The sequence below is a fragment of the Borostomias antarcticus genome (genome assembly GCF_949987555.1).
Source record: "Borostomias antarcticus genome assembly, chromosome: 7".
In the NCBI taxonomy this organism is placed as follows: domain Eukaryota; kingdom Metazoa; phylum Chordata; class Actinopteri; order Stomiiformes; family Stomiidae; genus Borostomias; species Borostomias antarcticus.
This window is the reverse complement of record NC_140240.1, coordinates 10,710,038-10,726,919: the sequence shown is the minus strand read 5'-3', so window position 1 is coordinate 10,726,919 and position 16,882 is coordinate 10,710,038. Positions and strand designations below refer to the sequence as shown.

Sequence of the window (16,882 nt, the reverse complement as noted above, 5' to 3'; positions counted from 1 at the left end):
AGATACATTAGTCCTGGGGAAAAAAATTATATTTCATGGGTGACGGAAATGGCCGTGGCAAAACGGCTCAAGAGTGCCCCCTGGAAAATTTTAAATGGAGAGCCCCACCTTTCAGTTTGATGTAGGCAAACAAAATTCGGTGGTCATATGTAGTTCATCGAGACACACTAAAATGTCTCTTGGAGCTATACCCAACATCCAACAGGAAGTCAGACATTTTGCTCTTAATGTGCCATTGTTCCTTGTTTTTACCATTTCCATGCCTCGTACTTTAACAAACTCCTACAGATTTAATCCGATCAACTTCATATTCGGTCAGCTTCATCTTAAGACTTTTGTGATCAAAAGTTATAAAAAAAAAAAAAGTTTTCACCAAACACCCTTGCCATGGCCCCCTGCCAAATTTTGACATTTCGCCATAAAACAGGAAGTGCTCATAACTCCTACATACATTATCCAATTTGTCCGATATTTCCATGGATGTATTAATAGAACTGGATAGGGTCACTCCATTCACTGACTGCTCTAAGAAGTGAAGCCCTATTGAACCGCGCCATCTTTGAAAAAAAAAGCATCACTGATACCTTTGAAATGCGCAGTCAAAGGTATCAATGACGCGTTCTTGTAGTCCATGATCAGATGGCTCTCCCCGCTCTGAGTTAACGATGAAAAGCGGCTTGCTTATTAATCTACTTACGTCAAATATATCCATTGGAAAACTTTTTTTTTTTATCCAGGCATCTTAGTTTTAACAGTATAATTGTGACTGAACATGTTTTGTTTGCTAGTAGGTGGTATTCATTCTGTTTCGAGCTCGGCGGGTTAGCCGCAAACTTCATGCCACAACGAGAGATCCTGTCTGTGGGTGGACAGCTATGAACAGAATGAATACCACCTACTAGCAAACAAAACATGTTCAGGACTGAAGAGCATCTGTTCCTTTGCATGCTTTTTGTATTGGATTCTTGGGAGGAATCCATTGTCCCAAGCAGGAATCAAACCCAGGCCCTTCTTGCTGTAAGGTGACAGTGAACTAGAAATGGTGCGCAGAAAGCACAGACCTCCGCCCATGAATGCATTTGGTGTCTCTGTGTGCATGCGAACAGGATATGTTTGATATTGCTTCATTCATTAGGTCGAGAGCTTTATGCCAGTCCAAAGTCGACCTTGTGTCTCTGTGACCTTCCTATGTTGAGATATGTCCATTTCAAGTCCAAAAAATGAATGGAGGTGAATGGCCGGCCATGTTTGTCGTGGACCCACCCAGTGATTTGGATCCACTCCTAAATTGAATGAGTTTGAATTGAATTGAATTGACACATGCTACACCCCTCCACCAAGTTTCATGAAAACAAACAAACAGACCACAAAACAGCTGCTCCATAATTTAATGTACTCTAAGTTGGCCCATGGTACACCCTTCAACCGAGTTTCGTGAAAATCGGTCTGGAAGTTTTTGCATAATTCTCCTAACAGACAAACAAACAAATAAACAAACAAGTTAACAAATTAACAAATGAACAAATGAACACACACACACCACCACAAACATGACCTCTCTCCCTGCACTGTCGCTGGAGTGGACAGAAGCTTTGGGAAATAAATCTATGATCTGAATAGCCTAACATTTGGAACCTGCTCTACATTTTTCAAAAACAAAGTTGTGTCATCTGCCAGTTAGCATTTCAGATGCAACTAAGAAGAGTGATTTAGAACAAGCACCAAAAGAGCTATACTACTAAACACCTCACACTCTGAGCTATGTGGATTTAGAAAGTAGATGGGCTCTCTTTTGGTGCTTTTCCTAAATGTTAGTATTCTCATAGGTTAGTATCTGGGTTACAGTAGGTGCATTGTGGGTACAATTATCATTAGCTATAGTACTTATATTGTCAACATAGGTCTGATGGCTCTTATTTAGGTTGTTCGATCAAATTGTATTGATCAGAGATAGAGTATGGCTAGGTCATATATGTATGTTTTCCAACCGTGGGGTTTAGTCAGAGTGCAGAGCAGCACTCTCTGTGACTGCTGTTCAGGCACATGGTGTTAGTTTAATACATCCATGCTCGTCACACGCAGCTCTCTGGGTGCTCTGAAATTCTTTGTTCATTGGGTGAATTTGCACTTTGAACAATAAACTCTGAGAACAGACATCTTTCCGAGCCAGAAGCAGAGTGAATGTACCACAATGGTCAGAAGTTAAATCATCAACAGGAACTGATTGATAGCAACAAGATAATACAAATATGAACTGAAAAAGAAGATGGACAAGAAAAGTTGACTGATTCAAAGATTGGAATTTAATTTGAGAGTAAGTATTGTGTTGATTCAATACAGTATAAGTTTAGCTCAATAATAGTGTCTAACCTAATGCACTGATATGTGTTAAAAAAAGCAATTTCAGTGTTGGAAATCCGACTGTCCAACATCAGTGACACTTGTCCACCAGCAGATAGCTGGGCACCTCAGAATGCGGGACAGCCAGCACAACAAAATGGCAGGTCATGGTCTGAGAACAGAGAGAAGAGAGAGAGACACCACCATCAGAAACGTCTTAAGTAAACAGCTCATGGCCCATCCCAAAGTGAACATTTGTGTTCAATTATGTTCTTGCATTACCTTGGCATCCACAGAATCCTGCAAGCTACAAGCAGCCAAATTGACATTGGGCGTGTTCTTGCAGATGGTCTCTCCCACTTCTACAGTCATGGTATACATAACCTGGCCTGGAGGGTAAATCTAGGGGTCAAAACAATTTGATCTAATTAATTTACTCTTGAATTAATTTTTGTCTGAATCTTCATGGTGTGGATGTTGTAAGTGATAGCGAACTCTTGAACAAAAAAGAACTTGCCCTGGTGACACCAAGTATGAAAATACTATATACAAACACACAATGAAGTGAATGCAGTAAATAAATACTTTATACAACACACCTTTATTTATACTTACACAACTTTCTGTTGATTGATAAAAACCAAAAGTGTGCTAAAGGAAATACATGCTATTTGTAAGCAAATAACAAATCGCTACTTCAAAGTGTGAAGTCTATAGACAAGTGTAAAGACTACAGACCTGTGGTGTGTCGGACAGGATGGCGGTGACCTTGTAGGCATATGCGTAGTGGCTTATGCGGTTGTGGAAGCCAATGGCGAAGTTGGCAGCATCTGTAACATCTGAGCCGTAGTTCTGCTCAGAGTTGGCCCCCAACACGCCAGCAATTACGACAAGGACTGTAAGAGTTCTGCACAAAGCTGCCATCTTCCCCACAAGAGTTAAGTCTGCGAGAAAGACCAACACACATAAGTGCATATTTATAGATGGATTTTAATCAGCAAGATTTTTTCCTTTTGACATTCGTCGAGATAACAGAAAAAGCTTAACATGCATTTTGGTGGCCAACGCTAGCAATCTTGCAGGTTTTAAATGGTATATCGCTCACTCACTTTGATAAAGCAGGTAGTGACCTTTGAATAGTACGATATCCCTCAAGAAAACATTGTTTTCAGCATGCTCTCTGATAAAGCAACCTCATGATAAGGTATGAAACGTGCAATATTTTGAATTAGTGTGAACTCTTATCAACATATCGCTGGCAATTTTGCTTAGTAAGGAGGTGGGATGTGTTTTTGCTGTCACAACGCTATTTCTGTTCAGTACAGTATGATGCCAATCTAGATCTTAGAAGTAAGCATTCTGTTAGTAGTAGCCTAGTTTGTATGCTGTATTTGAAAATGTGTCAGTAGTACACTACATTGCATGATGTACAGTATTTCTAATATCAGTAGTAGCCTACCTTGTATGATGTATTTGAACATGTGTCAGTAGTAGCCTACCTTGTATGATGTATTTTAATACAAAGCAAAGGTAATTATAACAGGTCTCTTAAGATATAAACTCATGGACTCTATCCTACCTGTGCTCAGAAAATGGTACGCTGATACTGTACATTGCACACAAACTTCAATATTACAAAGTCAGCATTCATAGCCAACAACAGTTGGTGAATTAGTACAGTATGTGCATATTTTCTTTGTGAATGAAATCAGGGTAGACCTGCTTACCAACAATCTGCCTGTTTTCTTCTAGACGTTACTTGATCCTGAAACTACGGTACAACTCTGTTTACAATGGTCAGAGTGAAACTAGGGCACCATTATAAATGAGAACTTGGTCTCAATGGGCTCCCCTAGCTAAATAAAGGTAAAATGAAATGAAAAGGCTATAACTCTGTTTTGAATGGTTAGCATGGCTCAATCTTCTCTGCTCAAACCGAATAGCATCAGATTCTCTATCATTTTCAAATCTATCGTGAGTGGTCTTGAATTCTGCTGACTACAGTACAATTGAAACATTGAGTTGAGTGATTCCTATGGTTACAACAAGCCTTGATCCGACTTGTTTCTGTAGACCTACACGATCAACATCCTGGTCATGTGATCTGCCTGCAGTCTAGTGAGGACCCAGAGAGGGCAGGCTGACACATTCCCCGTTTCATTATGCCCCAGGAGTCATTTCAGGAGTCATCTAACCACTTACTGTAGTTTATCACTTTCTCAGATGTGCATTTTTCCTCTCTTGACTTGTGGATTGCTTTGAATGAAAGTGTGCTACACGACAAATGTTGCCAATACATTTGTCATTATTGCCTTTGATGAAATACACTGTAACACCTGATGACTGCTGTTACTGTTTAACGCTAGTTTTATCTGGAAGCAGACTTCCTGGATGTAGCAGGTCTATTCTCAGCCTGTACTCACAGAGGGACTTAAATCTGGCATTTAGAACATAACTAGAGGAGTATTACAGGGATCGCTTCGTCGACCAACTTGTGCCATTAGGGCAGGGGTAGCCTTTTTTTCAGTCACCGCACCCTTCATAAGTACTTAAAATCCCAAGGCACCCCAGTCTAAAATAAGAAGAAAAACATTATTGTCCATTAAATATACATTTAAAGTTAATTTATTTAAAATTAATACATACAACAAGATATTTTCTGACATAATATATTTTGGACTGGGCTGGGTTAGGCTGGACTGGGCTGGGTTAGGCTGGGCTGGACTGGGTTAGGCTGAACTGGGCTGGATTAGGCTGGGCTGGACTGGACTGGACTGGACTGGACTGGACTGGGCTGGGTTAGGCTGGGCTGGACTGGACTGGGCTGGGTTGGGCTGGACTGGGCTCGAGATTTGAGGCTTTGAAATGTCCCAATGATGTCTGGCATATCAGACAGAATGGCTTACCATTACGTTCTATGAAGAAAAAATTACTCTCCCCACTCGGGTAAAAAATGTCCTGTGTTCGTCTTCATATTTTCTTTTAGCTGCGCATTTCTTTCCAGCCATTCTTTGGTTGTGTACAGTAGCCTAGGCTACGTTAGCTTTTGTCGTAAAAGAGAATGACCCACGCAAAGCAAATTATTTTGTTTACAATAGGTGCGTTTACATGACAAATATTTTTAAATCCGGTTGATTTCAAGCTGATTTCAGCTTGAGCGTATACATGGGATACAAAGTAAACTGGTTGGATGTTTACATGCAACAACAAAACAAATGTTTCGAACGCGCACGCAGCCGTGAGTGATTGCGTTACGATGGTTACAAACAGCTGACTACGGAACTGTCGAGCATGCCAATTAGTCAAGTCTTGAACATGCGCAAAATGAACGCAGAACGCAGCATCAATCCGTTTCAAGGTAGTATACATGACGGACCAAACGGTTTCGAAAAGGTTTAAACTACCTCCTTGAAAGCGATTGGAATTTCAATCGGGTTGGGGCATTTCAGTCGGATTGAGGTGTTTATATGAAATATTTTCAATCGGTTTGGTCTTCCAAACCTATGTGAAACCGATTCAAACTGTCCATGTAATCGCACCTAATAATTTTGTTACCAAGGTGATTTGCTACCTATATGATTGGTTTGAAGTGGTTCTCACGCGACTTCCTCACTAGCGAAACGAATCATGATTTTATGACAAATCTGCAATAAACTTAAATGGGCGGGAAGAAATGCACAGCGAAACTAGAGAGAGAGAAACGTTCTTATGGAATGAATGAATTTATTTTTTAATGAAAGGATGGAAGAGCCGCAAGCCAACTTTTTTGGGGGGATGGATGGAGGAGCCGCACATTGACGGGCAAAGAGCCGCATGCGGCTCGCGAGCCGCGGGTTGGCCACCCCTGGTCTACTCTATTATTGGTCTTTAATATATATACTGTATTATTGGTCTTTATATACTGTATTATTGGTCTTTAATATGTCTACTCTATTATTATATGTCTTTACTGTGTAGATTAATCATGTTTGTTTCTAGATCTCTCTCAGCCCCAGAGGTGACCAGTAATGCAGTCCACCAGTTCTGAATGGGGAAAAACAATATCATACTCCCATCCCACAAGATGAAAACATAATTTAATCATCATCAGGTCTATGTTGCTTTATATCCACCAGATAGAAGCTTAATTACAGGTTTTGTAGTGAACAAATGAAAGAGGTGTCGTATCATCTGGTGAGTTAGAGATGTGATGTTGTTGTGGTGAGGAGGGCAGCTCACCTGTCTTCTCCAGTATGTAAGAGTAGTAGGTCTCAGCGTTGGGCTTGCAGAGACGCTCCAGCTCTGCTCGCCAAACAGCCAGCATAACAGGATCATCATTCCGGATCTTAGCGTTATACAGGCCATGCTCAGTGTATCCCTCCCACCTGCCCTTAGTGCTGTTGAACCTGACATACTCAATCTTATTATAAATTTGAGAGAATATGTACTCATGCGGTTGCTCTGTAGAGTATAAGCAGTGTGTCATTGTGTAGATCTCATATCCCCCTGAAATATTGAAGAACAAATAATGCATAATTACAGTTTTCATCTGAATTCATTACACACTTTATTTTCTCATAATTCGTAATAATCATGTCAAAGAACAATTCAGAAACATTCCATACAAATGTTATATGAAACAATATGCAACAATAAGCTGAAGACCCAGTTGGTTGGCAGCGGAGGCGAGGAGCAAGGTTCTTTCCGAACCGTCGTCCAGTACGGTGTAGGTGTCCAGCGTTCTGTTGTGGTAGCGTAGGTGGACCCTGACAATGTTCAACATCACTTTAGCGCTTCCACTGTTCGTCGGGTCGATGTAGTAGTTGCCGGTGGTCGACGAGGCTGCTGAGTCAGTTGCTGGTTCGGCTGTTGCCTTAGCTTTAGGCGCGGCCGTCACATCCTTGTCTCTGAGGTTGACTTCATGCAGGGCTCGCAGACGGGTGCCCTGACACTCGTCGCATTTCTTTCTGAGGGTACAGTCCGCGGCATTATGCGAGCGAGCACACCTCCAACACCTGTTGTTGTTCTTGATCCACTCTTTCTTTTCTTGAAGAGTCATCATTGTTCTTGATCCACTCTTTATTTTCTTGAAGAGTCATCATGCTTGGCTTTGACGGTTCACTCTTCGAGTCGTCGGTCTGGAGCATCACCGTAGTGGCTCTTCCTTGGCTCTTACTCTGCTTGCCTCCATTTTTTGTGTTGTGGTGACTCTTGAAGGTGGGGTCCAAGCCCAGGCACCGGACCTCCTCCCTCAGGAAGTTTGACAGATCGATAAGGGACAGATTTGGTTGGCGTGGTGGGATGGAGCATCGGAGGTGTCTGAAGTGCTCCTGACGACACTTGGGGAGCTTGGTCAGGATCCGCTCCACGTTGGAGCCAGAGTGGATCTCGTAAAGCCCTCTCTCCTGCTGGGCTTGAAGCATCCCCACCAGGGACTGCACTCGGACGGATAGGCTGTCCAGTGCTCTGTCGTCTTTTGCTGGTGGGAGCCTCTCGATCTCCCCGAGCTCATGCAGAATGAAGTCCCATGGCCGCCCATAGCGGTCATCCAGAGCGGCCAGCGCTGCTGTGTAGGGCAGAGCGGAATGGGCGTACGCAAGCACCATACTGGGGGCCTTGACGTGCCCCAATAAGATGGCGTACTTGTACTTTTCCTCATGCGCGTCGGTTAGGAGGATCTCGAGGCACATTCATAGCTCCAGATACTGGACCTGATCTTCCTTGGTGAAATCCGGGAACGTGATCTCCTCCACGTACGGGCTTAGCTGTCGGTGGAGGAAGCTTGGCCGAGTCTCGAGGGGCCGACGACTTGTCGGTGGGGCCTGTGTCTCATGGCGAGTGTGAGCTGTGGAGGCCTGTTCGATCGTAGGCTGCAGCAGGGGGGCTGATAGGGGTGCTGTTGCATCCTGGCTGCGTGGTGGGAGGAGCTGTTCTGAAGCGACCTGGGAGATATGATGGTCGACCACCGGATGGTTGGGGACGTCCGGGAGGGAGTCCGTTTCCTGAGCCTGCCCTTCGTCCGTCAGCTCGGCCAATCTACCGGTCAGGAGAGCGGCCATTCCGCCGGGCTTCTCCTCGTTGGCGGTCCATAGATCTTCGTCCTCCTGTCTTCCTGCACTTCGACGATCTGGAGAGTGCTGTGTGGAACCTCGTTGTGACGATCTCCGGGAGGATCGAGGGGTTTGAGACTTGATCACTTGCGCCAACAGCGCCATGGTCTGCCGGTCCCTTTCAGCCTGATGTGCAGCTTGTTGCCCGGCTAGCTGCACCACAAGCTTAGTTTGTTGCTCGGCTTGTATCTTCATCAGCTCCATCATAGCGCCATATTCGCTTCGCCCTGATGCTGAGGAGTGCAGGGAGGTGCAGCTGCCAGTGTGAGACAGTGGCCTGTATTTCTTGCCCTGTCTGTAGGGCTGTCCAGCATCAGGGGGGTCAGATATGGCTGGGTAGTCTAGGTTAGTTAACTGAATCAGGTTCTCAGCTATGGCCTGATCTACACTATGGCTGGATACTGTAGGGGCTGGGTAGCCTGGACTACGGTTGGTTGGGGGCACTACACCACCTCTAGGGGGCCAGTCGGTTATATAATCTGCCAAATAACCAGGGGGGCCTACACTACGCTTCGGGCGGATGAGGGGGACTGTCACTAGAGAGGGAGGTGTGGGGGATTGTCCGATTGTTCGGTCGCGAGCGAGGAACGGGGCTAACGTGGGTAACGTAGCCACTAATGCTGGTTAGCCGGTTTAGCTAGCTAGCAAACTCCGACCAAAACACTACACGCAAGGTAGCACAATCTTCACAACTGTCCTCTTCTCTGGCGACGATACTTCCTGGCATAGATAGTAGTCGACTACCACTTGATAAACTAAACGTATCCTTCATTAACTAGCGAAATCCTCTGTGAAAACAGCTCACCGTCAACCACTTCTGTCAGTTGCTTCTTTCACTCTCCCAAGCCCAAGCACGGACACACATACACACATTCCAATCTCCGCGCGCGAGGGCACAATAAGAACCAATCGCATTCATGCACTGTCTATCTCGCATCTCACGCTACATCAAACACACAGGCGAACGGAATACAGCAGAGCGTGAGCCCAACTATGCATGCACACATTAGACACAGCAGGAAGGCAATATAATGGCGAAATACACTGTATGAACAACTATGCAGTCGCAACCAGCCAAAGCATCCACATGCATAGATATAAAAATAACAGACATGAAAAGAATTAGCCTAAACCTAAAGAGAGGGGATCTAGTGGGACGGGGCCAGGGGGCCTAAAACTATCTCTCTTTCTCATTAACTTGCTTAGAAACCTATGTACATATCTGGCTTCAGTACACTGGTAATACCATAGACTTTATTGGACAATATTATTGTCAGTATTATACAGACACACGGTGTGTAGTTTATGATAATGTAGCCTACCTGTTTTTTGCGTGAAAGAGAGCAGAGCACTCAGATAATAAACTGACTCTTAACCAAACAAACCAATCTCTGCTTCAGACATGTCACATGTTGCTAGGCAGAGGTCAAACTTTGTACTTTCATCATTACTGTATCGTCAGTCACTAACAGTTAATTCTCAATCAGAGCAAAGTCATTTACATAAATACAGCATTGTTTTAAAACATTGAAAAACATTTACTCATCATGTTTGTCTGTTCAAGCTGTCAGTTCTCAGTTCTCAGTTCTCCTAAATTCAGCCATGCCAACCATATTGACAGTGTTACAGCAACAGACAGACATATCTCTTTATAGGGCAGCACAAGGAATAGCACAGCTATCAACTGACCACTTAAAACTCAATTAACCAATTAGATCCAAATCAACAATATCCAGTCATGCAAGGTTTCCTCAGCAAAGCAAGTGCTGAACTGATCTGTGCCATGCCTACTGTATGCCACAATGTGTGTATCTGCTTATGGACCGTGTGCTTGGGATCAAATGCGATACTGGGAAAATGATTCATGTTTGCAATATGGGAGGAACTGATGTCAAAGAGCAAGCTCTGGAAACGTTTGCATCTGGGGAAGTGTTTCTGTCTGAAAACTACAAACCTGAGACATTATGACGAAGGACAATGATGTACTGTATTTCCACCCAAACTGTTTTATTGATCAAGCAAAGCATGTAATTGTTCAAAATGAAAAACTGTCTTTGGCATAGTTTAGCATGTTCACATAATTCAGGTGTTAGCATCATATTCATTGTATAAGACAACAATAGAACTTACAAGCTGATCATTTAATGTGTGATAGTCGTGTCATCTCTTACATGTAACTGTCAAGCATAAAAAAAAACCGTTTTTTTTGTACAGTTAGTGCATGAGAGTGGTTAATACGTTTAGAAGCAGTAATTATTTGCAACAACAGTAGTACACTGGAATACATAAGTGACCAGATTAAGTCCCAAACATTTCTTCTACACATACTGTGAGTAATAATGATTACAGAAGAGGACCATGTCATAATGTGGTCTCAGTTACATAATGTTATAACATGGTCATAGACGTGGTCTCAGTTGCACTCGTTTCCTTTGATGAGGAAGAATGTTCCAGCAGCCACTCCCAGCAGCCCCAGCGTCAGACCCACTCCACAGAACACAGCAGGACCCAAACTGGGCAGGTTCGACTCCACATCTGGGGACCAAAACACACACACACACACAGCTCTGTAGTTTGATTTTGAGGTAATATTGACCTAAATGTGAGTCAGATAATACACTAGTAGTGCTGTTATTGAGGAGAGGCTGGTGAATGAGTCCTCACCCCACATCCGTGTTTGAGGCTCAGTCAGGGCCCTGTGCTCCACACTGCAGCTGTAGATGTCTCCCTCCTCAGGGGTGAACGTCAGCCTGGAGATCTGGTTGAAGGTGTTGTCTTTGTTGGGGTAGGGAGTGCTGATACTCACCCCCTCTGTCACCTTCTCACCGTTCCTGGTCCACGTGACTCTCACAGGCGCAGGGTAGAACTCAGTCACATGACAGATGAGAGTGTTCTCCAGCCCCAGCTCCACAGCGTCCTTGGTGTAGATGGTGCTGTGGGGGGGGTCTGTAGAGGAACACATTCATCATCACTCAGTTCTGCCTTTTCTCTGTGCTGTTGAACATAGATACATTCTGACCAAGAGTTGTGACTTCTCTTACCTTGTGTAATTGTAGGGTTTTTATAAGCGCTTCTAGCGGTGGCCAAATTTGCTCTGCATATCTGCAGTTCCCCCACCGCTGCTTCATAAAATCCAGGGAAGCTCATTGGATCTGCAAATTTAGGGAACGCCGGTACCCCCACCTTGTTGGAGAAGTCTGCATACCACAGCTCTTCACCATCTAGTCCATACATATTACCTCCATCTGAATCAGAGCACCCACTCAGATACACATCATCATGCATCACTGGAAAAAGAGACAGAAAACAACACAGTTATGAAGCTGTACACATTTCACCTCATGATTACAGACTTCATTCATAGCAAGACATAATCCGTCATGTGATCAACTCCTGAGAAAGAATTTCACAGGTTTTATTTGACCTGTTTACTTTAATCTCAGTTAGTTGATCTCTACAGCTGATATTGATGACCATTCTATAAGCAAGACAACTTTTTTTAACCAGTTAATAAATTAATTTTAGAGAACAACTTAATATGAATATGATGCATTTACTGTACCTTGTGCTTTGACACAGAGTAGACAGGATAGAAAGAGGACAGCTCCAGACCCCTTCATGTTCAGACTTCACAGAGAGGAGAACTGAAAAGACTGGAATTATACACTGAACTGAACATTTCTTTTCTCTGAACGGTCTCTTGTGTAGGACCCTTGGACCAATCAGATCAGTTACTTCCAGCCTCATAATCTGTATCTAGGTAGACGCTGTTCAGGCTTGTAGTGTAAATGGACAGTGAATGAGAACTTAGCAGGTAACACAGGGATAGAATACATAGAGTTGGGGTGTCAGAGGCCTCTCACATAAAAGTCTTTATATAAAAAGAAGATAATGATCATCAGATTGATGTGGACTTGAAAGTGTACAGTACATAACATGAGGCCTATAATGCCATTAGGGAAGTGGCTGATTATATGTATTAGTTATAGTAGAACTAGATGACTAATGGCTATCATGTAAAAGTGAGAATGCATGACGGAATTATTCTATTAATTATTTTACCTTTTTACATTAATATGATAGCTCAAGTACTGGCAAAACGCATAATTTAATCAATCTACCCCCTGAAAACAACAACAAGAAAGATTATGGCTAAGTTCCTATCCACTTACATAAACTGTTGGGGTGAGAATCTCACTGATACTGTATCACAGAAACCAGGCTGTCCAGATAAACCAGTCTGGAGAAGTCCCTTATGAAACCATAAAACTATGGAGTGACTTTGGACAGAAGAATATCGTCAGAGAGAGAGAGAGAAAGAGAGAGAGTGAGAGAGAGAGAGAAAGAGAGAGAGACTGAAAGAGGGAGGTTTGTATGTCTGTTTGGAAACATGTTGCCATCCTTAAGTCTTTTTTTCTGAATTATTTGATGAATTATTTCAAATGCCCCCCCCCCCCTGAAAACAACAATGACTGTGGCAAAGTACCTATCCTCTAACCTACAGTAAGTCTTTAAATTCTGGCCATATGTCCAACCTTCTTTATCAGCCAACCAGCTGTAGGCTAGTTATAGTTTATATTACAGTCAGTTTAAAACAGTAATCTGCATAACAACAGCCTTCAGGTGCAGGAAACTCTGTATCTGATGATAACATGCGTACCTAGTCAAACACTACTGTACTTAGAAACCCAACCATCCCGAGTGAATGAATAACATTGAACATGTCCAGAAAGAGACCAGAATTTAAATAAAAACAACATTTCAATAGTCAGAAATGGCTTTCTCTTCAAAATTACTGATATTTTGATTTATTAATTTTCATTTCTCTATTCTTCAACCTGGACCATGGTGTGAGTTTCTGTACTGTGTGATGATATGACAGAGGTCTGTTCCGTGTTCTGTGGTCTGTCCTGTTCCTCATTCCTGCCCTCATCTCAGGGCCAGTCTGTGCTGCTACAGCAGGGTGTTTACCTCCAGCTTCCCCTCCACTGAAACACATGAGGCCTGGAAAGTCCCACAACTCCACTTTCACTTCAGTAATCTCTCATCAGCCAATGGCAGATTTTATGTGAGAGTTGTTCTTACCATGTCATCTGTTGCTAGGTGAGGTGATTCTGATCACACAAGACAGGAGCAGAACAAGCGTGCACTGTGGCTGGGGCATAAGGGGTGGGCAGGAGGATATGTAGCACCTCCTATTAGGCTTAGGAGTCATTACAGCTTAAGTGCACCTCAATGCCCTTCACCCACTTATCCAGCTACTATATAGGCAGGAAGATTTTACAGGTAGACAAACAGACAGACACACAGGCAGGCCGGCTGGCAGAGAAAAAGCAACATGTTTTCACATCCATCACACTGAAGCTAAGTTGGAAACAAGCTGCATTCCTTTAGTGTTCGGTTCTGAATCATTTGATGAATTATTTCATTTTTTGTACCCGGAAACCAACCTGTCCAGACAAACCAGTCTGGAGAAGTCCCTAAATATTGAAGTCCCTAAATATTGAAACCATAAAACTATGGAGTGACTTTGGACAGAAGAATATCGTCAGATGTTATAGAAATGCTTCAGACTCTTTGCATCACCAGTTACTAAGAGAAGCTGTATATAACTGAGAGCTACATCAACTCCTCCTATTTTGTGTTTGTGTGTGTGTGTGTGTGTTTGTGTGTGTTTGTGTGTAAGTATACTGTATATGAAATATAATTTTTGTGTGTTTGTTGAACCAGGACACTTCACCGAACAGATTAGAGGTCATTAAAGGTCAGCCCACACGTTACACAGGACACAATGATACCCCTGCATCATTCAAACCGTAGAATAAATCTATCAAATGATACCACTGAATCATTCAAACCGTCAATCATAAATCTATCAAATAATATCCCTGAATCATTCAAACCGTCAATCATAAATCTATCAAATGATATCCCTGCATTATTATTCAAACAGTCAATCACATCATTTTCACCGCGTTTCAGATTTTTCCACAGTGCTGAACAAAATACTAAACCAAAAGTGAAGCATGCTACACTCCCTGCCTGGCATCGTTTGTATTAAATTACCGCTTGCCAACATAGTGAAAATACACCACACAATTAAAAACTGAAGACATGATTATATTGCACAAAGAGAAGTGAAACATGAATGATATGGCTGGACTCTTTACTCAACACCAAAACCAAGGAATACTGACAAGCAGAGTGTCTAGAGGAGTCAAGCAGCAAAGAGAAAGTACTGTAGGAACCTGAAGCTGACCTAAAACAACATATTTGTACCTATATAAGAACTGGAGGCGTTTTTGGCCCCACATTGAAAATGACTGTATAAAGACAGACTGTCAAGTCATTCTCATAGAAAACTCACTGTTTTTGTTGTTCTTTCATGTTTATGAGCTGTTATTTTACATACAAGAGTATATCTATACCAGTGGTCAAAAGTAATTTTATGGTATGTATTTACTGTATTCACTGGGTGTTATTTTTTGTGACATTTGCGAATTGTGAATATTTTCACATCATTTCACTGATGACCAGCTGTCATGATCACTTTGAGCCAATAATATTTTTTTAAAGCAAGTCGGTCCTATTGTAATACTTTTTTTAATAATATAAATCCAATAATTTATTTTACTCACAATTACTTTATGTTATAGTGTTTTGCAATTCATGTAGAATATTTACTAATCTGTCTTTTGGGGGATTTTGAATGGCCATGTTGTGGTTCTCTCTGTGCATTCATGGTTGAATTCAACACTAGAGAGAGAGTGAGAGAGAGAGAGAGAGAAAGAGAAAGAGAAAGAGAAAGAGAAAGAGAAAGAGAAAGAGAAAGAGAAAGAGAAAGAGAAAGAGAAAGAAAGATGGGGAAAGGGAAGGTTTATATATATCGGTTTGTGTGAATAAATGAATGAATGAATGAATGAATGAATGAATGAATGAATGAATAGTTAATTAATGGCGAGGCAGACATTTTCTCATGGTCAGTAGCTGCGATTAACCACCATAAGCGAAGCAAAGTCTGCCAACAGCCTGGCCCTGTTGTACGTTCCCAAGGGCGCAGCCAGCTTTGTCTCAGGTCGCTAGAAAACTGGGACGAATCCTAACTTGGCATTCGCGAGCGTCAGCGTTGATAACCGGCTCCCTGATAGACGCATGCTAGGAAAGTTCCCGCGGTCCCAACATCGACCATCGCTGATAACCATGCCTAAACTCATGGACCTCGTCCCGAGTGAGCCGGTGAAGCGATGGAACTTCTAAAAGGCCAACTGGAAACGCTACTGCCTCTTTACCCATAGATCCACAAGGTGCCTCCCACCACCTAACACCAACAACGTGGACAACGCGTACCAGGAACTCTACGGCATACTGGCCAAAAATCCATCCCACACGGATGTCGCAATAGCTACAAACCGTGCTGGGATGCGAAGTGTTAGAGTCTCTACTGTGCCTTCCTCCGGATCCTTAACAACCTCACTGGTAGGTCTAGACATTCCCCCCATCACTGCCCCATCTTTGCAAACAAAATCGCATCACAATTTGTGAAAAGTGGGACATACGAGGGCAAAGACCGCGGATTGTCACGTCTCGTGGCAAAAGAAGTGTCTGACCTCTGGAAGGCCACAACTCTTAGGGGTGGTAACATCTCTAGTGAATTCACACCAGAGGAGTTTGCTTCTGCCCTCCAGCATGTAAGGCCAGGGAAAGCTCCGGGGCCTGATTCTACAGTATCTGCCCAGAGCTTATACTCCATGCCGCGCCTTTCTTGAAGTCCTGGTTAAGAGCGTTCCTCTCTTCCTGCTTGCGACAATTCAAGATCCCCAAAATCTGGAGAAGAGCCCTAGTTGTCGCGACCCTAAAGCCGAACAAGCCTGAAGGGGACCCCAGGAGTTACCGCCCCATCTCTCTGTTATGTATCCCCTTCAAGATCCTCGAGTGTCTTATCCAGGGTGCGATTTGTAATAAAAACAGAGGGGGGGACATTTTCAAATAAAATTTAATGTCCAGAAATTGAACAAATGTAAACATCATAACAAAGGAAACGACTGTATGCTCTCATTGTATTCTTATACACCCAACAAAGTGCTAAAAGAAAGGACAAACCATACGATGTTAGGTTATTGATCACACTGCTATGAATGTAGAGCTATCCCGTCCTCATCATAGACCTTTAGACCTCATAAAAAAGTGATATGCGTAGGCTAGTTAAAGGTAGGCACTATGTGCATTATAGGCTACATCAACTCACTGTTACAGTAGGCCTGTGCCTTGAAAGCAAATTTGAACACCAGCCATCTATCCCGACAAATCTGTAGGCTAACATTCAGCATGAATCCATCTTGGTCCACAATGACCCGTACTTTCACCGGAAGCCAGGCTGAAAAGAAAATCTGGAAAACAAGATAAAATATAAATTGGTATTGGTCTCGTGAAAAAGAGATGACTTGGCTATCGCC

General features: G+C 42.9%; 2 protein-coding genes across 2 annotated transcripts; both read right to left on the bottom strand.

Moving 5' to 3' along the window:
* Positions 1-2,390: 2,390 nt before the first annotated feature.
* On the bottom strand, positions 2,391-4,206 carry LOC311311383 (cystatin-like). Its single transcript, XM_084441079.1, has 4 exons — positions 4,068-4,206; positions 3,079-3,284; positions 2,623-2,742; positions 2,391-2,512 (listed from the first exon to the last, which is right to left on the bottom strand). Exons 2-4 carry the CDS (start codon positions 3,262-3,264, stop codon positions 2,432-2,434), a joined length of 387 nt encoding a protein of 128 aa, XP_084297205.1. The 5' UTR covers positions 3,265-3,284; positions 4,068-4,206; the 3' UTR covers positions 2,391-2,431.
* Positions 4,207-10,477: 6,271 nt separating this feature from the next.
* Positions 10,478-12,093, bottom strand: LOC311311382 (H-2 class II histocompatibility antigen, A-U alpha chain-like). Its single transcript, XM_084441078.1, has 4 exons — positions 11,992-12,093; positions 11,471-11,716; positions 11,094-11,375; positions 10,478-10,964 (listed from the first exon to the last, which is right to left on the bottom strand). Exons 1-4 carry the CDS (start codon positions 12,047-12,049, stop codon positions 10,843-10,845), a joined length of 708 nt encoding a protein of 235 aa, XP_084297204.1. The 5' UTR covers positions 12,050-12,093; the 3' UTR covers positions 10,478-10,842.
* Between the last annotated feature and the right edge of the window lie 4,789 nt (positions 12,094-16,882).